The sequence below is a fragment of the Heptranchias perlo genome, chromosome 6 (genome assembly GCF_035084215.1).
Source record: "Heptranchias perlo isolate sHepPer1 chromosome 6, sHepPer1.hap1, whole genome shotgun sequence".
NCBI classification, from domain to species: domain Eukaryota; kingdom Metazoa; phylum Chordata; class Chondrichthyes; order Hexanchiformes; family Hexanchidae; genus Heptranchias; species Heptranchias perlo.
In genome coordinates, this window is record NC_090330.1 from 86340914 (window position 1) to 86360425 (window position 19512).

At 43.3% G+C, this 19512-nt stretch overlaps 1 protein-coding gene across 1 annotated transcript in view; it reads right to left on the reverse strand.

The window, feature by feature from the left end:
• gpc6a (glypican 6a) overlaps positions 1 to 19512 on the reverse strand; it is a 1048968-nt gene that overhangs the window by 745845 nt on the left and 283611 nt on the right. Inside the window, exon 2 of the mRNA XM_067986490.1 lies at positions 19275 to 19433. Coding sequence (XP_067842591.1) covers positions 19275 to 19433 — 159 coding nt within the window. The remainder of the gene's footprint in view (positions 1 to 19274; positions 19434 to 19512) is intronic.

The window sequence follows — 19512 nt, forward strand, 5'->3', positions numbered from 1 at the left end:
TCCAATTGTTGCATTTTATATAAAATATAAGAAATAACTAAGTAATAAGCATGCATGTAATAAAAAATGTAGGTGATTGTTTAGAAACGAGTGTGAGGTGGATGGTTTGACATAAGTCACACATCTCCTTTCCCAAACATGAAAACCTGCATTAACTGTGACTTTTGAACAATAATTTGCCTGTGCAACTGCTCCATAAGGAAGACTAAAAGCTGGTTATTCCTATTGAAATTGGTGCTACACCAACAAGTGAATAGCAAGAGGTAATGGATAGGGAGTTAATGAGGAGAAAGAGTGAATTTTAGTACTTTGTGGATGCAGGAATAAATAAGGAACACTGGCTATTTTTTATCAAGGGTAACAGAATTTCTGCACCATACTCAAGGTAAGGTCCATTCTTGTTGCCTGCAGTAGGAAGAGATGTCTTGTACTTCTTTTTGATTTTGCTTTTCATTGGCGTTACAGGGCATCATTCCAAAAAAACACACACCATGCAACTAGAAATAAAGGCTAAATAAAAGTGAGAAGTGCACATCATTGAAAAATAAAGCAGAGTAAAATCACAACACATAACCTAGATGAGCCAGAAATAAAGAGAAACAAAAACACAAATACGAGAATTCTGAAATAAGACAGATGATATTAGAAAAAAAGTGACAGCATTTGAAAAGGCAGGTTAATATTGACACCCTTCAGAACTTCCATGGGATAGTTCTTAGGATATCCTGGTGTGATGAAGTTATTTGTTTTCCAGTAAAAAGCCCCACTTACAAGCCACATGCCCAGTTTACACGACACACTTCAGTGAAACTGGCAGATAACATTCCAGAAGTAGCTCATGGGAAAAATAATCACTGAAACAAATCATTTCTGGAAATGGTACTAATGCTGTTTGCTGTACAGTTTATCAGCAGCTAATTCGTTCTATGCTTGAAGAGCTGGTTACATACAAGAATCCAACTCTTCCACCTACTCAATACAAACCCTGTTTTATAGCTCAATAAAGCCGACTATTTTTTTCTGTTTGCTTCAATTCACAACTGTTGGTCTAATTTCTTCATTCGGAGTGACAGTATTGTTGTAGTGTTTGTGAAGAAAATTCCCTTGCATTTCTACTTCATCACTAGATGAATCATTGCTTCCCCAAGTGTCGATATCAGCTATAGCGTCACCTCCTTCCATTCATTCCCATCTGTTCCCACAGGTCGGAGGAATCCTCTCAATTTCACGCTTGCCTGAATGGCTTTATTTACACTACAAACACTCTGCCACAAACCTATAAAGCAAAGGCACAACAGGATGCACTCAATACACAACACTCGGCAAAAGTAATCTTCACAGGGCACTAAAACATGGCCGCTTTTGACTTCATGTGCAAGTTAACTAATGTAAGATTGAATCGTTTAATGTTTACTGACTACCTTATTAATAAATTCTCAAGTTTCCACTTGGCACAACATAATTAAACACCTTGGCAACAGTCTTTCTGTGGTATCTGCTGTTTAGCATTCACTGCACACATGTAATTATCAGCTTTGGTCTAATTGTAAAGCTTGAGTTAACTCTTGGGGGAGGGTCACAGATTGCAGACACAATACAGACAGGTTCACTGCAATGCAATTTCACCAAAGAAAATGTAATTATTTCAGTTCGCTGAGATCTTCTGGCGAGCCTTTAAATCGACAGCAACCTAGGATATAGTTTAAGCCTTTAGCAGCAGGTTTTTGTTATTACCAGCACGAATCCAGGAAATTTGAAACGTTATGCATGTTTTATATTCATTCGAGAATCTCGCTAGTGATAAGCTGATAATCTTTCAACAAGATATAAATGAATACTACATGAATTTTAACTCCAATCTTTAAATTGCAATTTGAGCTTGAAAACAATCACACGTACAGTTAACGAATATCTATTATCGTTCAATATTAATTGAAGCGAGCTCAACTGCAATAATAGTGCACCGATTCGGTTTGATATGACTAATAGCTTCTTCTGAATCAAACGGTTCTTATTAGAGTATTGTATGTTAATCACATACTCTGGTGCATATTATACGGTTCTGCTGTATATAAAGGGCACATACAGTATACCCTATTATTTATGCAGCTATTCAGCTTTTTTGTGATTACCACTGCCCTGTTCAGTTAAACAGCCATTAAAATCCCATTTCTACCTGTTTTCTGCATCACAGCCAAATTGGGGGCATTTTTTTGCAGAGACTGATGTGATACCTAATCCTTCACAGTGATACTTCAGTCTGGATACAAAGGATATTTTGGCAGTGATGGAGCAGGGTGGTGTATACTCTCCATTATGGCAAGGCAAGCTCTATTTCAAGAACCCAGTCACTGTTGTATGAAATATAGATTTCCCGCTGCCCACTGAATGGTCTCATCTCCCTTCACTTCTAATTTTACATCATTTATAAATTAACCAAAATACTCTTCAGAGAGCAGAAAGATTGCACTTTAAAACTGCATCTTCAAAGCAGAAAATCCCATTTCTATCTGAGAATCATTGGGTTTTAACCCCAAATATGGAAATAAGAGAAAGGAAGTTAAATGCAGGAAAAACAGAATATATTGATTGCAGGCCAATGCATTTTTTTCCTCTCTGTTTGCTAATGTTCGTGAAAAAGTACCCATGAATATATACTCACGTCCACCTTTTCATAAACAGAGAAAAATATGTGCAGAGATTCACCCTGTCTCCCCTGACAACACAGCTCAGTGTTCCATAATTAATCCAGAGTAAGACGTCAACAAACTTTTACATAGGCAGGTCAAGAGGGCAACAGGAGAAGGTAGATAAGGTGGGTGTAAGAGATATGGAAGAATGATGATAGACATCAAGCGTAACAGGGAGAGAAAAAAAGGACAGCAGAAGAGGCACACAACAGAACTGATCCACCTCTGGAGAGCAGGTTAGATGCCCGCCCCCAACCCATCCCTGTTAAAACTGGAAGTGGGTGCCTTCGAGGTGGGTTGGGGTTGGGTTTCAGATTTTTAAAATTTTAACCTACCCCCCTCCCCTCTCCCACCCGTCATGGGGGGGTTAAAATTCCACCAATGTGTCAGGTGTAGACCCTTCATCAGAAGTGCATTGAATCTTGCTTAATTTTTATTAAAATTACATTTCTAATAACATTTTTTTCTCACAAAATTGGGTCTAGGCAGCTTCAATTCTCAGCAGGAGATGTGAATGCAAACTGGATTAATAGGACACAATGAAGCCTTAGAAGAAACAAGCAAATGACAGATGCCCTATTTCAGAATTAGTCTGTCTTTTCCATCCTGACAATGATCGACAGCTGGCCCACATGCTCCATTATGGCCTGTCGATAGATCTAATCTTCTCCCCACAGAAGCCCCAGGGACTTGGAATAAAGATCAAAGCAAAATCTCCCCACCAGACCTAGCTGCAAATGGATCAAGACTGTGGCTCTGTTACTGTAATTGATAGTGCAGACGTGTCTCCTGTGACCTGAAGAGGACATCCTTTACATAAAAAGTAATTCCCCTCTCTGACCCTTCTAACTTCCTGTAGATAGCTCACATCTTGCTCACTCAAAAAGTAAAGGATGTTACTTCAATGTAACCACTTCTACACAAAAGCAACACTGTCAGAAAAATTGTTTGCATGCACTGCACAATGCCAAGTGAAAAGGGTAAGCTGGCTTCCTCAGGTGACTTTATAGTAAAGGGACTGCCTGCTACACTCTCACAGGAGCCTCTGAGTCTTTCCATCCATAACCCCACTTTTAGTTGGTCCATCCACTTTTACTTGGTCCATCCCCAGCTCAGTTCCAGTGTTTCCAAACTGGTCTTATTTGAGTATAGCCAATCAGTCTCCTGTTTTCAAACAGATCAGTCAAAACTTCCAGAACCATGTTCACACAGATTTGAACAATTTGTTTCAATTCAGCTCATTTTAGCATGAGTTCTCCAGTTTGCATGCCTGTTTACACAGTTACAAAAAATGTTTCACTTAGCCATGATGGTTCTCTCTATGGAAACTGATCTTGGCGAGTCCCACAAAAACTCTTCATATCTCACAGATAGGACTGGGCGGTGTGGATACAAATGGATTAGTAGAGACTGTTTCCACATGTATCTTTTCACCTCTGGAACCTGGCTAACATCTATCACACAGAGGCAAAATCAAATCTCTCCTGATGACTGAGGATATGATGTGAAGCCTCAGTTATGTTCTCAGTGGACTCAAGTCCACAGTATAAAAGTGCTAATGGATCTAGCACAATATAGGTAATCATACTAAAAATCCCATGAAGTATAGTAAACAGAAATATTGCATCGGTACCACAGAGGACACAATGCTGCAATACACTGTTTGGACAAAATTGGGGTATCTCTGCACTGCATCTGGTCCATATCATATCTAACTACAATTGCTTGGTGTTACCATTGATTTTGATTCATTCCATTTTGCTACGCAGTCACTCTTCAATCAATAGCCACTGACACATTGCTTTATAAAACAAAACAAACTCAGAAAGCCCTGTACTAGCCACAGGGAGAAAAGATTACACATTACTTCCAAAATATAGAAATAATCACATGTCAAGTGATTTTTAAAAAAACCCCAAGGGAAATATATTCCATAGTTTCAGGAGAAATGAGTACTGTGAATGAATATCATACTCAATTCCAGAGCTGAATTGACCCAAAGTTCAGCTTAATTTTCCCAGTATAAAAATCTATCACATTCTGCACACTTTGACTTCAGACATATCTGTCTTAAAAAAAAATTCAGAGCAGCAACGGTCTTTCACTGACATTTATTGATCCCACTACAGCATAGCAGATGGTGCAACAAGGATGCTTTTCTGAACTGACATGGAGGCAGTGGGAATATTGCAGTCCAGGCACTTTGTCCGCCTGAGTCACGCACAGCGCCCAACTGAGTCGTGCACTGTGCCCGCCAGAGTCATGCACTGTGCCCACCTGAGTCATGCACTGTGCCCACCTGAGTTATGCACAGCACCCGCATCAGTAATGCACAGCTCACTCCAACACAGGTACTGTGGTCAGGTCTCATCATTCATTCATATGAGCTCCCAGTGTACAATCTGCCAGTGGTTGAGAGTGATGAGGGGGCAGAATATTCAGCATTGTTGCATCCATTTAAAAGCATGCAGCAACCATTTAGAGGGGAGTACGTTTTTGGTGGCAAAAAGTATGGCAAGACTTGCTGAGAGCTTCAAATGTGAAAATGGAACAGTAACATGTGCCTACAGCAAGGTTTCCGTTTTACATCTCTCCTGATTTTTATTTCCATTGACTTGGCTGTGTTACATAGAAATCAATATTTCATATCTAATCTTGCCAGTTGTAGTTCAGAAATTGTTTGCAAAGCTGCTCATGCATCATCTCTTAATTCTAGGAATATTGTTTTGAAAATTATCTTGACTAAACATGTTTTTTTTCCTAACTCTGGCTAGATAGCAGTTAGAACAAATGAATCAAAGATGGTGGGAACAAGAACAAGAGCTGTTAAGGCCATCCAGTCACCAGTCACCATATTACTTAAAAATATTTTTTATATTAGGAACTCAACTCAAATTATTTGGTACAATTCCAAACCAGATAACAGGTGGGATTTTAACAACAGTGGGTTTCTGGCGGGAACCCAGCGGTTTCAGTTAGATTTCCGCCTGCCTGCTGCAGAAAAAGGCCAGGGCGATTTCAACCTTATTAACATGGGGCTCATTAACATGTTGTTGGCCAACTTCTGACTATTCTGGGCCTGAAGTGGGTGGGACGTGCCTGCTGGCCTGGAGAAATTTAAGCGGCCCTTGGCCGCCCACCAGCACTCAGGTGAGTGTGAGGACTGGAGTTCCAGGAGGGGGTCTTGCAACAGGAAAAGTGTGTTGGGGGGGGTGGGGTTATTCAAGGACAGGGGAGGCCTAAACTTTCCTCGTGGGGCCCAGCGCAGGAAAATAAAAATCTTACCTTGAATAGCTTATTCTGCTTCAGATATTCTTCTCAATTGAGTTCATGTGGCAGGAAAGCTGCAGAAAGGGCCAAATGAGATCATCAAACCCTAATCTGTATACTTAATGGAGGGCTCCACCGGTGCCTTTTTCGCCTGCTCAGAAGAGCAGGTTAAGATCGAAGGCAACGGGATTCAGGTGGGACATTGGTGAGTAGATCAGCTGGGTGATTGGGTGGTGGGTCAATTTTAATGGCCTACCCGCTCAGTTTCTGCTGGCCAGATATGGTCAAAATCAACTCCCACAAGTCCTAGAGCTGCTTGATCTGTTGTTCCAACTTCAGTTGAGCTGGCAGACCAAGTGGCGAATGCCTCCTTAGAATTCTGGAGATCAAGAAATGTGTCTCTCCCACTAGGTTACAAGGGAACTTGGATAGGTGTATAGCCAATAGAAACAAGGCAAAATAATGCCCCTAAAAGTAAAGTCCACCTACATGTATTCAGCAATTACATCCTACCCTCTGCTGCCAAACACAAAGACATACAAACTATGGTTCAAATTCCAACTTTTCATTTCATCAACTGTCTGGAACTGTACCTGAGGTTTTTTTTTACTCGTTCATGGGATGTGGGTGTCAAGGCCAGCATTTATTGCCCATCCCTCATTGCCCTTGAGAAGGTGGTGGTGAGCCGCCTTCTTGAACCGCTGCAGTCCATGTGGTGAAAGTTCTCCCACAATGCTGTTAGGAAGGGAGTTCCAGGATTTTGACCCAGCGACGATGAAGGAATGGCGATATATTTCCAAGTCGGGATGGTGTGTGACTTGGAGGGGAACATGCAGGTGGTGTTGTTCCCATGTACCTGATGCTCTTGTCCTTCCAGGTGGTAGAGGTCGCGGGTTTGGGAGGTGCTGTCGAAGAAGCCTTGGCAAGTTGCTGCAGTGCATCCTGTGGATGGTACACACTGCAGCCACTGTGTGCCGGTGGTGAAGGGAGTGAATGTTTAGGGTGGTGGATGGGGTGCCAATCAAGTGGGCTGCTTTGTCCTGGATGGTGTCAAGCTTCTTGAGTGTTGTTGGAGCTGCACTCATCCAGGCAAGTGGAGAGTATTCCATCACACTCCTGACTTGTGCCTTGCAGATGGTGGAAAGGCTTTGGGGAATCAGGAGGTGAGTCACTCGCCGCAGAACACCCAGCCTCTGACCTGCTCTTGTAGCCACAGTATTTATATGGCTGGTCCAGTTAAGTTTCTTGTCAATGGTGACCCCCAGGATGTTGATCGTGGGGGATTCGGCGATGGTAATGCCGTTTAATGTCAAGAGGAGGTGGTTAGACTCTCTCTTGTTGGAGATGGTCATTGCGTGGCACTTGTCTGGCGCGAATGTTACTTGCCACTTATCAGCCCAAGCCTGGATATTGTCCAGGTCTTGCTGCATGCAGGCTCAGACTGCTTCATTATTTGAGGGGTTGCGAATGGAACTGACCACTGTGCAATCATCAGCGAGCATCCCCATTTCTGACCTTATGATGGAGGGAAGGTCATTGATGAAGCAGCTGAAGATGGTTGGGCCTAGGACACTGCCCTGAGGAACTCCTGCAGCAATGCCCTGGGGCTGAGATGATTGGCCTCCAACAACCACTACCATCTTCCTTTGTGCTAGGTATGACTCCAGCCACTGGAGAGTTTTCCCCCTGATTCCCATTGACTTCAATTTTACTAGGGCAGTATTCAATACTATTGAAGTAACGTGCAGCTCTGTGAATAAGCTGTTTCTTTTCCTTGCAACCGTTACATTCTTGTACTATTACAAGATTAGATTTCACCCCAGTGATTGAGATTGTCTGTCTCGATGCTGCAGTGAGAGTGCACTGAATTCACTATTGGACACTCTGTGATTTCCAAGTGCTAAGGAGCGTACAGACTGGGGGAATGGGTGCACTCCAATACAAGGGATGGCTGTTAGAATGGTAAAGCATTAAATTAATTGAAGGCAAGTTTAAATGTCATTTTGCATCATATTATCTGCCAGCTTCTGATAAGTATGGCCTGATCTTGAGTCTCTCTTTAATACAACAAATTTAAATTTTCATCTCTGAAATTATTCTGTAAGATACTAACGTACTAACTTTTAACTTATTTGTCTGGAATTCCTCTCTCAACCATTTTGGCAGAGATGTTTACCCATTTATTTCAAAAAGGTTAATGCAAGAGAGAGGGACTTTTGAGGCAAACGTGTTAAGCATTAGTACACTAGTATTCCACGGCATAATTCTAGGGCTTTGTGTTAAAACTTCCATTAGATCACTTTTTTGTTTCCACTATGAAAGTTATGAAAGTTATGAAAGTTTGAAACAGCATCAAAGCCACCAACCATTATTACAAGGAATCACTGGCAGCAATCGACACTTGTGGTCTGGGAACTCACATTTCTTTTTCTGGTAGCTTTTACCCTAACCGCAAAACCTCTTGATTTGTCTTACAAAGCTGCACATTACCACAACCATTTGTAGACCATTTGAGGACAACTTTCTATTGCTAAGAGGTTTGTAATGTCCCAGCAACATTTGTTCACTAAAAAGGCCAACAGTAATGGAGAACAGCATTAATGCTATATACTGCTATACACGGTTGGTTTCTTTCTTGGCCTGAATCCTGAAGCAGTTGCTGAAACAGATACCCGTGCCTCAATCTGCGCTAATGCACCAATGAGGAAAAAAACAAGGTTATTTCTCCAGCAATAAATGACCGATTTAATCAAAGTATCTTTCAATGGATCATTTTCTCTAACATTTTCAATTTTTTTGTCAACTGGAGGGTGTAGAGGCACTTATTTCTGCTTGGAGGGTAGGATTGTGAGTGACTATTCTTATACACAATGGTGAAGTGAACACACACTGCAATATATTCAGTTGCATAATTTCTGTAAAGGGTCACCAGTGAATGTAGAACTTTGAATATGGAGCATGTACAGTGACGAGCTACATGATTTGATAAGTATCTCTATAAGCAACAACAATCAGGTAGCTCACAAGTGACAAAGTTCAGCATGAGTTATGAGCCCGTAGTCATTTATTTTCCAAACAATAAGCCTGGTCATCATTTACTTTATTTCTAACGTCAATAGGCTTTGTACTCTATTTCTAAAATTAATAGGCTTTCAACTGAAAAATGAATTTTAATAAGTTTTCTTTTGTACTTTTTGTTGGCTAAGGAAATCTGTTGAAGCACTATTTTGAATTGTAAACAATTTTACAACACCAAGTTATAGTCCAACGATTTTATTTTTAATCCCACAAGCTTTCGGGGGCTTTCCCCTTCCTCAGGCGGTGTGGACTATAACTTGGTGTTGTAAAATTGTTTACAATTGTTAACCCCAGTCCATCACCGGCATCACCATTTTGAAGTCATTTTAACATTGTGAAAGATGCATGTGGAAATATATATTTTTTATTTTCACTTGTATTTCCTCACGTCTTATAAACATTGGCCCAGAAATTGCTCCAAGTGGCACTCGACGCTCCAGAGATTTTTACTCATCCACAAACTTACTGCGTGAAGTTCCTATAATACAAAGCTGAAAAGAGTCCAGCATTCACTACAGCGGAGCCAGGACCATCCGAGCAACGAGAGGGTTGCCCTCTCCCCTTAACCAAACAGATTGCAGCATTTTTGACAAGCCGTGAAGTCAGTGGGGACGATTTTTACTCTGAGCCGGGTCCACATTTCTTTTTCTGGTAGCTTTTACCCTAACCGCAAAACCTCTTGATTTGTCTTACAAAGCTGCACATTACCACATTATCGGCAGCGAAAGAAGCTGCAAATCGGAGAGAAGGGTGGGAGGGAGCGAGAGAGCATCGTGCTTGTAAAAAATCAGGAAGTGTGGGGGGGGGGGGGGGAACGTGCACGACATCGGGGGCGGGGGGTCCAGCCAGCAATGGAGATGGGGGGGGGGGGGAGGGTCCAGCAACAAGGGGGGTCCACCATTGGTGGTGGAAGGGGGGGGGCGAGGCCGATCGCTTGGTTCCTGTCGGCCAGGTGAGCTTGTTGGGCCTGGATGAAGCACTCCTGCTCCTCCGGGCCCACAAGCAGTGCTATAAAGGCACTCAACTCATGGATCCAGTCCTTCTCGCCTGCTTTCACCTGATGTGATTCAGAAGCGATGGGAAACTTGAACAGATCAGGTTCATTTTAATGCTCCAATACACAAAATATTAAGTACCTCAACTATCTCAATGAGGTACAATGCCCTTTTAAGTATCGGCCCGCCGACTTTAAGTGGGGACGGGATCGTGTACGCTGTTCACACGCAGACAAACGCGCCTGGTTCAAACCCAGAAGTGGGCGAGTTGGAGCCGGGATGCGGTCACGCTCCAAAAAGCTGTTATTTTAATCTCCCACCCACCCCCAACCCACCATTTCGGGGGGGTTAAAATTTACCCCAGTGAGTCAAAACCAGGAAATGAAAGGCAAAAAATGATAAAGAGAGGGTAAGAAATATCTAAGTAAAAGATAGAGATAAAAGAGTCAAAAAGAAAAAGTAAAAAAATCAAAATTAAAAAAACATTTTTTTAAATGTCCAACAACTCTTAAAATCACAGTTAATGAGACCCCACATTATTTAAATTTAATTTTCAATGCCAGGCAGGTTGTTTAAATGTAAGGAATCTTACAACACCAGGTTATAGTCCAACAATTTTATTTTAGAATCACAAGCTTTCGGAGATTATCCCCTTCGTCAGGGGAGTGAGTGAGTCACTCACTCACCTGACGAAGGGGATAATCTCCGAAAGCTTGTGATTTTAAAATAAAATTGTTGGACTATAACCTGGTGTTGTAAGATTCCTTACATTTGTCCACCCCAGTCCATCACCGGCATCTCCACATCAAGACAGGTTGTTTGGCAGTCATTAAGACTTGCCACGCCATTAAATCTTAGTTTGGAGCTGATATTTTTGAGCGTACCCTTTTTTGTGGAGATATTACTGAGTTTCCAGCTGGGCAGGACACCAAGTTGGTGCTGGTCCACTGATTCCAGCCGGCGAGGTCCCTTTAACGCGATTTTGTCCAGAAAGAGCAAGTTCCGGATTTCCACGTTTAACTGCGCATGTGCAGTCGCTGGAACTTGCTCTTCCATTTCACCACTAATAACGGTGAACGCTGTTGAGCTCACCGTTATTTTAAAAGCAATTTCTGGGCCATTGTAACAGAAAAGATAGTGGATGGAATAGTAGTGTACTGGTTACGTTATTGAGCTAGTAATCCAGAGGCCAGGGAATCCAAATAATAATCCAGAGAATGCATGTTCATATCCCACCATGGCAGTTTGAGAATTGGAATTCAGTTTCTGATAAAAATCTGAAATTCAAAAGCTGAGATCAGTAAAAGTGACCATGAAGCTGTCGATTGTTGCAAATCCCAACTGGTTCACTAATGTCCTTTTGAAGAGGAATCCTACTATCCTTACCCGGTCTGGTCTATATGTGACTCCATTCCAATGCCAACATGTTTGAGTCTTAACTGCCCTCTGAAATGGCTGAGCAAGTCACTCAGTTGTACTAAACCACTAGCAGCGGTTCAAGATGAAGGCCCACTATCACCTTCTCAGGGCAACCAGGGATGGGTAATAAATGCCAGCCTTGCCAGCAACACCCATGTCCTGAAAATGAAATAAAAAGGACTCACAATATGCCTTCATGTTAGTTGCTGATTAACAAGTTGGGCTGGTTACATTAGGAACTCATATAGCAGATATTTGTCGTAATAACACTCCTTTAAAATGATCATATGGTTTCATACTAATTTAAGAGAGATCAGGTAGCTTTAAAGGAGTGTTATCTTGTTAAAATGTAATGCAGAAAGAACTTTCTTGGTCTGTAAGTAGCATAAAAGTGTCAGCCTTCACTCAGTGGTAGCACTTTCTCCCTGCGTCAGACAAATGTGGGTTCAAAGCCCACTCCAGACTAAAGGACATAGTCTAGGTTGCCATTTCAGTGCAGTACTGAGGGACAGCTGCACTGTTTTGGATAAGATATTAAACCAAGGTCCCATCTATCTTCTCATGTAGACGTAAAAGATCCCATGGCACAACCTGAAGAAGTGTAGGGAAGCTCTCTCTGTATCCTGGCTAACATTTATCTCTCAATCAACATAACTAAAACAGATTATTTGGTCATTTATCTCAATGCTGTTTGTGGGATCTTGCTGTGTTTAAATTGATTGCTCAGTTTGCCTACATTGCAACAGTGATTACACTTTAAAAGTACTTGTTGGCTGTGAAGAACTTTGGTATGACTTGAGGTAAAAGGCACAAAATAAATGTAAGTTCTTCCTTTTTCTGCAGGTTTCTTAGCTTAGCTCCATTGCTGTCTTATGACCTGACAGAAATCCACATTTTCCAGGGCCGAAGTCCATTCCTCCGCTGGCTTCTGGACTTTGTAGTCATTCCCACTGTTGCCGACGCTTTCTACAGAGACTATTCTCCATTGGATTGCCCATATTCTAGTACCTGATCTGCTCCTGCGTCATCAGTTTTCTGCTCCTCTGCTGGGAATTTTTCACTCCATGCTGAGCTCGCTTTTATCTGGTTCTGTTGGTTTTCACCCTGCTCTGAATTCTGCTCCACTGCTGCTGAATGATTTTTGCTTTGCTGCTTTCCGCTTGCTTCCTCTGGCTGCTGACTTTACTCATCCTTCAGAATTCCTCTGTCACCCTTCACTGGAGTGGCTGGGACCAGCTCCTCAAGCTCTTACTGTTGTTCCTGATTTTCTGTGCTTCTCACCTCCCTACAGCTGCTCCTTGGACCAGCTCCCTCATCTGCACTAATCCTGTGTATTTACCTTTCACTGTCCCGTGACTCCCTAGTCTTTACTGCTTGTAGTCCTTTGGTTTCACTCCCACTGCTCTTCACTACTCTGCTGGTATACTGGACCTACTGGTGTGCACTACTAATCACTGAGGCCACTGGGTCAACCTATGCTTGCTCAAAGTCGATTCTCCAAGCCTCTTTGGCTCTTCATTTTCGGCTGGACAACCTCCAGCAGGACACCCACTGATACTCTGCCCTTCAAACAGCTTGTGGACTCACTTGCGCTCCACAACTGTCTCCTCTTCATTGCTCTTTGCTTCAAGCTGACTCCAATCTATCTACAAGTCAACTTCGTCCAACCACAGGACCTCTGACGTTAACTGTAGACTCTCACAAAGTCTCCTCTCCATCCTTTGTTTACAACCAGGACATATCGATCCTAATCTTGCCGTGCTTTTTTTTATTCGTTCATGGGATGTGGGTGTCGCTGGCGAGGCTGGCATTTATTGCCCATCCCTCATTGCCCTTGAGAAGGTGGTGGTGAGCTGCCTTCTTGAACCGCTGCAGTCCGTGTGGTGAAGGTTCTCCCACAGTGCTGTTAGGTAGGGAGATCCAGGATTTTGATCCAGTGACGATGAAAGAACGGCGATATATTTCCAAGTCGGGATGGTGTGTGACTTGGAGGGGAACGTGCAGGTGGTGTTGTTCCCATGTGCCTGCTGCTCTTGTCCTTCGAGGTGGTAGAGGTCGCGGGTTTGGGAGGTGCTGTCGAAGAAGCCTTGGCACGTTGCTGCAGAGCATCCTACGGATAATACACACTGCATCCATGGTGTGACAGTGGTGGAGGAAGTGAATGTTTAGAGTGGTGGATGGGGTGCCAATCAAGCGGGCTGCTTTGTCCTAAATGGTGTTGAGCTTCTTGAGTGTTGTTGGAGCTGCACTCATCCAGGCAAGTGGAGAGTATTCCATCACACTCCTGACTTGTGCCTTGGAGATGGTGGAAAGGCTTTGGGGAGTCAGGAGGTGAGTCACTCGCTGCAGAATACCCAGCCTCTGACCTGCTCTTGTAGCCACAGTATTTATGTGGCTGGTCCAGTTAAGTTTCTGATCAATGGGGACCCCCAGAATGTTGATGTTGGGGGATTCGGCGATGGTAATGCCGTTGAATGTCAAGGGGAGGTGGTTAGACTCTCTCTTGTTGGTGATGGTCATTGCCTGGCACTTGTCTGGCGCGAATGTTACTTGACACTTATCAGCCCAAGCCTGGATGTTATCCAGGTCTTGCTGCATGCGGGCACGGACTGCTTCATTCTCTGAGGGGTTGCGAATGGAACTGAACACTGTGCAGTCATCAGCGAACATCCCCTTTTATGACCTTATGATCGAGGGAAGGTCATTGATAAAGCAGCTGAAGGTGGTTGGGCCTAGGACACTGCCTTGAGGAACTCCTGCAGCAATGTCCTGGGGCTGAGATGATTGGCCTCCAACAACCACTACCATCTTCCTTTGCGCTGGGTATGACTCCAGCCACTGGAGAGTTTTCCCCCTGATACCCATTGACTTCAATTTTACTAGGGCTCCTTGCTGCCACACTCGGTCAAATGCTGCCTTGATGTCAAGGGCAGTCACTCTCACCTCACCTCTGGAATTCAGCTCTTTTGCCCATGTTTGGACCAAGGCTGTAATGAGGTCTGGAGCCGAGAGGTCCTGGCGGAACTCAAACTGACCATCGGTGAGCAGGTTATTGGTGAGTAAGTGCTGCTTGATAGCACTGTCAACAAAACCTTCCATCACTTTGCTGATGATTGAGAGTAGGCTGATGGGGCGGTAATTGGCCGGATTGGATTTGGTCCTGCTTTTTGTGGACAGGACATACCTGGGCAATTTTCCACATTGTCGGGTAGATGCCAGTGTTGTTGCTGTACTGGAGCAGCTTGGCTAGAGGCCGCGGCTAGTTCTGGAGCGCAAGTCTTCAGCACTACAGCCGGGATGCTGTCGGGGCTCATAGCCTTTGCTGTATCCTGTGCACTCAGCCGTTTCTTGATATCACGTGGAGTGAATCGAATTGGCTGAAGACTGGCTTCTGTGATGGTGGGGATATCGGGAGGAGGCCGAGATGGATCATCCACTCGGCACTTCTGGCTGAAGATGGTTGCAAACGCTTCAGCCTTGACTTTTGCACTCACGTGCTGGACTCCGCCATCATTGAGGATGGGGATGTTTACAGAGCCTCCTCCTCCAGTTAGTTGTTTAATTGTCCACCACCATTCACGACTGGATGTGGCAGGACTGCAGAGCTTTGTTCTGATCCATTGGTTGTGGAATCGCTTAGCTCTGTCTATAGCATGTTGCTTCCGCTGTTTAGCATGCATGTAGTCCTGAGTTGTAGCTTCACCAGGTTGGCACCTCAATTTTAGGTATGCCTGGTGCTGCTCCTGGCACGCTCTTCTACACTCCTCATTGAACCAGGATTGATCCCCTGGCATGTTGGTAATGCTAGGGTGAGGAATATGCCGGGCCATGAAGTTACAGATTGTGTTGGAATACAATTCTGCTGCTGCTGATGGCCCACAGCACCTCATGGATGCCCAGTTTTGAGCTGTTAGATCTGTTCTGAATCTATCCCATTTAGCACGGTGGTAGTGCCACACAACACGTTGGATGGTATCCTCAGTGCGAAGACGGGACTTCGTCTCCACGAGGACTGTGTGGTGGTCACTCCTACCAATACTGTCATGGACAGATGCATTTGCGACAGGTAGATTGGTGAGGACGAAGTCAAGCAAGTTTTTCCCTCGTGTTGGTTCGCTCACCACCTGCCGCAGGCCCAGTCTGGCAGCTATGTCCTTCAGGACTCGGCCAGCTCGGTCAGTAGTGGTGCTACCGAGCCACTCTTGGTGATGGATATTGAAGTCCCCCACCCAGGGTACATTCTGTGCCCTTGCTACCCTCACAGTGACTGCTTACTGGAGTTACCAGCACTACAGAACCCGAGAGAATATATAAAACAGATCCCAAATTTGTAACAAACACCAACAAGGTCCAATTCTTCCTTTACATTTTAGAGTCAGTAAGCTTATCAATACAACAAGGAAGCTTGAAAAACACCTGGAGATAATCAAGAGAGGAGGGAGGTTTATGCTTTTTAATAGATTTTATGTGGATTTCCTGGCCCCAGAAAATATGGTGTTGTTGGTTAGAAGCTGGTGAGCTAATCGTAACTATTAGCAGTTTAGGTATTTAAGTGGACCCAAGGACTAACTGTTCCCCACTCGAACACTGCTTTGTGAGTGTACAGGGTTCATCAATTAAATTTGATGTGCAGATAGGGGCTGTCTTTTGGAGACAGGCTTCAGTGTGCATTTTCCATCTCAGAACTTTCAACAACCATCCATCTCCGTTCTCAACACCTTAGCAAAGCAGACGAAACAAGACTCCTCGGAAAAGAATAAAGAGATTTCAGTTGCACCACTTCTAGGCTGCACCACATCAGCAAGGGAGACAATTGCAGACATGCTTAAAGACACTTGTGTCAGAACACTGAATGGATTCTCACCGCTGTCAGATGGGTCAGAACCATACCTGAACTATTTCTTTATCTGTTAAACGCTTAAGTGGTTGTTTATCTTATTAAAGCGTTACCTTGACCATAGAATTTACATGCCAGTTAAACCATATAGTTTCATATTTGCATTTGTGCAAATTAAATACAGTAGTGCAATTCTGGTGCAAAGTCACACAAATCAAATTTAGGCAAGAGGTGTGAGGTCAACTCAAGGAGGTAGCCGCAATTTTTTTTTAGCTTTGTTCCAGCTGCAGTCCAACTGATCGCCTGGTAGCTTCATGGTTAATCATGTCAATGATAACAAAGATCTGACTGTTCCGACAACTCTTTGTTAAATTATAGAAAGGATATTATTAAACTAGAAAGAGTGCAGAAAAGATTTACTCGGATGCTACCGGGACTTGATGGTTTGACTTACAGGGAGAGGTTAGACAGACTGGGACTTTTTTCCCTGGAGAGTAGGAGGTTAAGGGGTGATCTTATCGAAGTCTATAAAATAATGAGGGGCATAGATAAGGTCGATAGTCAAAATCTTTTCCCAAAGGTAGGGGAGTCTATAACGAGGGGGCATAGATTTAAGGTGAGAGGGGAGAGATACAAAAGGGTCCAGAGGGGCAATTTTTTCACTCAAAGGGTGGTGAGTGTCTGGAACGAGCTGCCAGAGGCAGTAGTAGAGGCGGGTACAATTTTGTCTTTTAAAAAGCATTTGGACAGTTACCTGGGTAAGATGGGTATAGAGGGATATGGGCCAAGTGCAGGCAATTGGGACTAGCTTAGTGGTATAAACTGGGCGACATGGACATGTTGGGCCGAAGGGCCTGTTTCCATGTTGTATACTTCTATGATTCTATGATTCTATTTAGATCCTGGTGAGAAAAGAACATAAGAACGTAAGAAATAGGAGCAGGAGTCGGCCATATGGCCCCTCGAGCCTGCTCTGCCATTCAATAAGATCATGGCTGATCTTCGACCTCAACTCCACTTTTCCGGCCGATCCCCATATCCCTTGATTCCCCTTCGAGTCCAAAAATCTATCTATCTCAGTCCTGAATATACTCAATGACTCAGCATCCAAAGCCCTCTGGGGTAGAGAATTCCAAAGATTCACCACCACCTGAGTGAAGAAATTCCTCCTCATCTCAGTCCTAAATCACCCACCCCTTATCCTGAGACTATGCCCCCTAATTCTAGACTCTCCAGCCAGTGGAAACAGTCTCTCTGCATCTACCCTGTCAAGCCCTGTACATATGTGGAAGCATATATTTATAAGCACACTTGCACAGTACTCTGCTTTTCCTGGCCAAAGAGCAACACAGTATAATTTGAGTCAGCCACTTGAGTCATAACTTGACTTCAAAGGAAATAAAAATCAGGAGAGGTGTGAAACATGCTGCCGGCTTGCTATCACCCGTTCTACACAATCGCACAAAGTCAAGATCTATCCCAACATGTCTGTCAGTGAATTACGGATATTAATCCAGTTCAGCAGAGAGACTGTGCTTCTTTCTTGGAGTTTATGACATCGCCTGAACCCTCAATTGGATTAGTGACTGGTAATTCACTGACAACTATTAATGTCCTTTGTAATAGGCAGAGAGTCTGCTGCAGAGTAAAAAAATTCCCACAATAGAAAATGGTGATTTTTTGAGGTACATTGTTCCAGACACTGAGCCTAGACTCATGATAAAGGTGAGAAAAAAAAGTCCTTAAAGAGAATGTTATGCTCGATACAACCCTGTGGTCTGGAATCAAGTCATCTTATCAGATAACAAAGAAATACGGCAGCTTAGATTCATCAAGAGCCAGAATTTGCTGTCAAAATAATGGTGAGGCCAATGGCACTCGCTGTTATTTATGTTGTGGAGATGCCGGTTCTGTAGCTATTCGGTTATTCTGTTATTCGGTGGTCCTGTAGGTAACACCTCTATGTTTGAACACTTTGATTGCCTTGACAACGGGCAGTTGGAAAGATTAACTGTAATCACCAGGTATTGTTTTCTGGCTATAGATGCGAAACGTTCGAGGAATCCCACACTCACCTGACGAAGGAGATAATCTCCGAAAGCTTGTGATTTTCAAATAAAATTGTTGGACTATCACCTGGTGTTGTAAGATTCTTTACATTTGTTATTTATGTGCAAATGGTACAGTAACTTCAGGCGAGGGGCAGAAGCACGATTAAACACAGATATCCAAATGTTGCTGACGAGATGCACAGTTCCTCTGTTAGCTTCGTGAAAACGGCATCGCGTTGTCTGCCTCACCATTGAAATGCCTTGAACGGCGTGAAGTTGCTTTATTTGCGCAGTAGATACGAACTAAATTCGTGTTTTAACAATGTGATCAGTGTTAATTACAGCCAGACAACCTCTCTGGCACTGAAAATTAACTATTGCAAGTGTGGAGTTTCATTCTTTAGGTTTTAATTGTTGTTGGAGATGTTAAAAATGTAAAATTTTAAATTTAAAATTTGTTTTTTTTACTTTTCCTTTCTGACTTTTTTTCTCTCTCTCTTAATCCAATCTTTCTTTCTCGCTCTTTATTTCTCTTTCTGTACCTGATTTGAAATTGAATTCACCCACTCTAATTTACACTTCCTTCACAGTCCGAGCTAGTTAATTTCACTTCAATCTGATTGGTTGAGGAGATACACAGTTGCTTGTCCTAATCACTCAGGTCCCAGATGCCCTGTTTCCCTCACTGCAACGTTATCAGCTCACACTTTCAATAACCTGACACGCAAAAAATGTAAAAACCTAAATGTGCAAGGGCAAGTCTAGCTAACGGCAGATGCCGTTAGATGCCCTGCCACAGCAAATTATGGCCCACTGTGTTTCTATACTCCATCCAATACTTACATCAAGAGCAAGGATCTCTAAAGCATGCACCAGCCCCCAACCACTAAAGGACACGGGAAAAGAAACTGTCAAAATTAGCCAATGCACTCACCATCAAACTTCTTATGTCTGGAAACAAACGTTGTGCGTAGAAAGTGACTTGTTTCTTCCACCATGTTTTCAAACTCCAATTTGCTCTGCTGGCTCAGTTTGTCCTCCATTTCTGAGGTGCAGCACGTATAACCTTGTGTACATATTCGCAGGTGCTCCCCTGCAAACAAATTGAAGACAAAATTAGTTATTTCGGCGTAAGAACTCCAGGCGGCTGATCAAAATTTATCTAGCAGTAT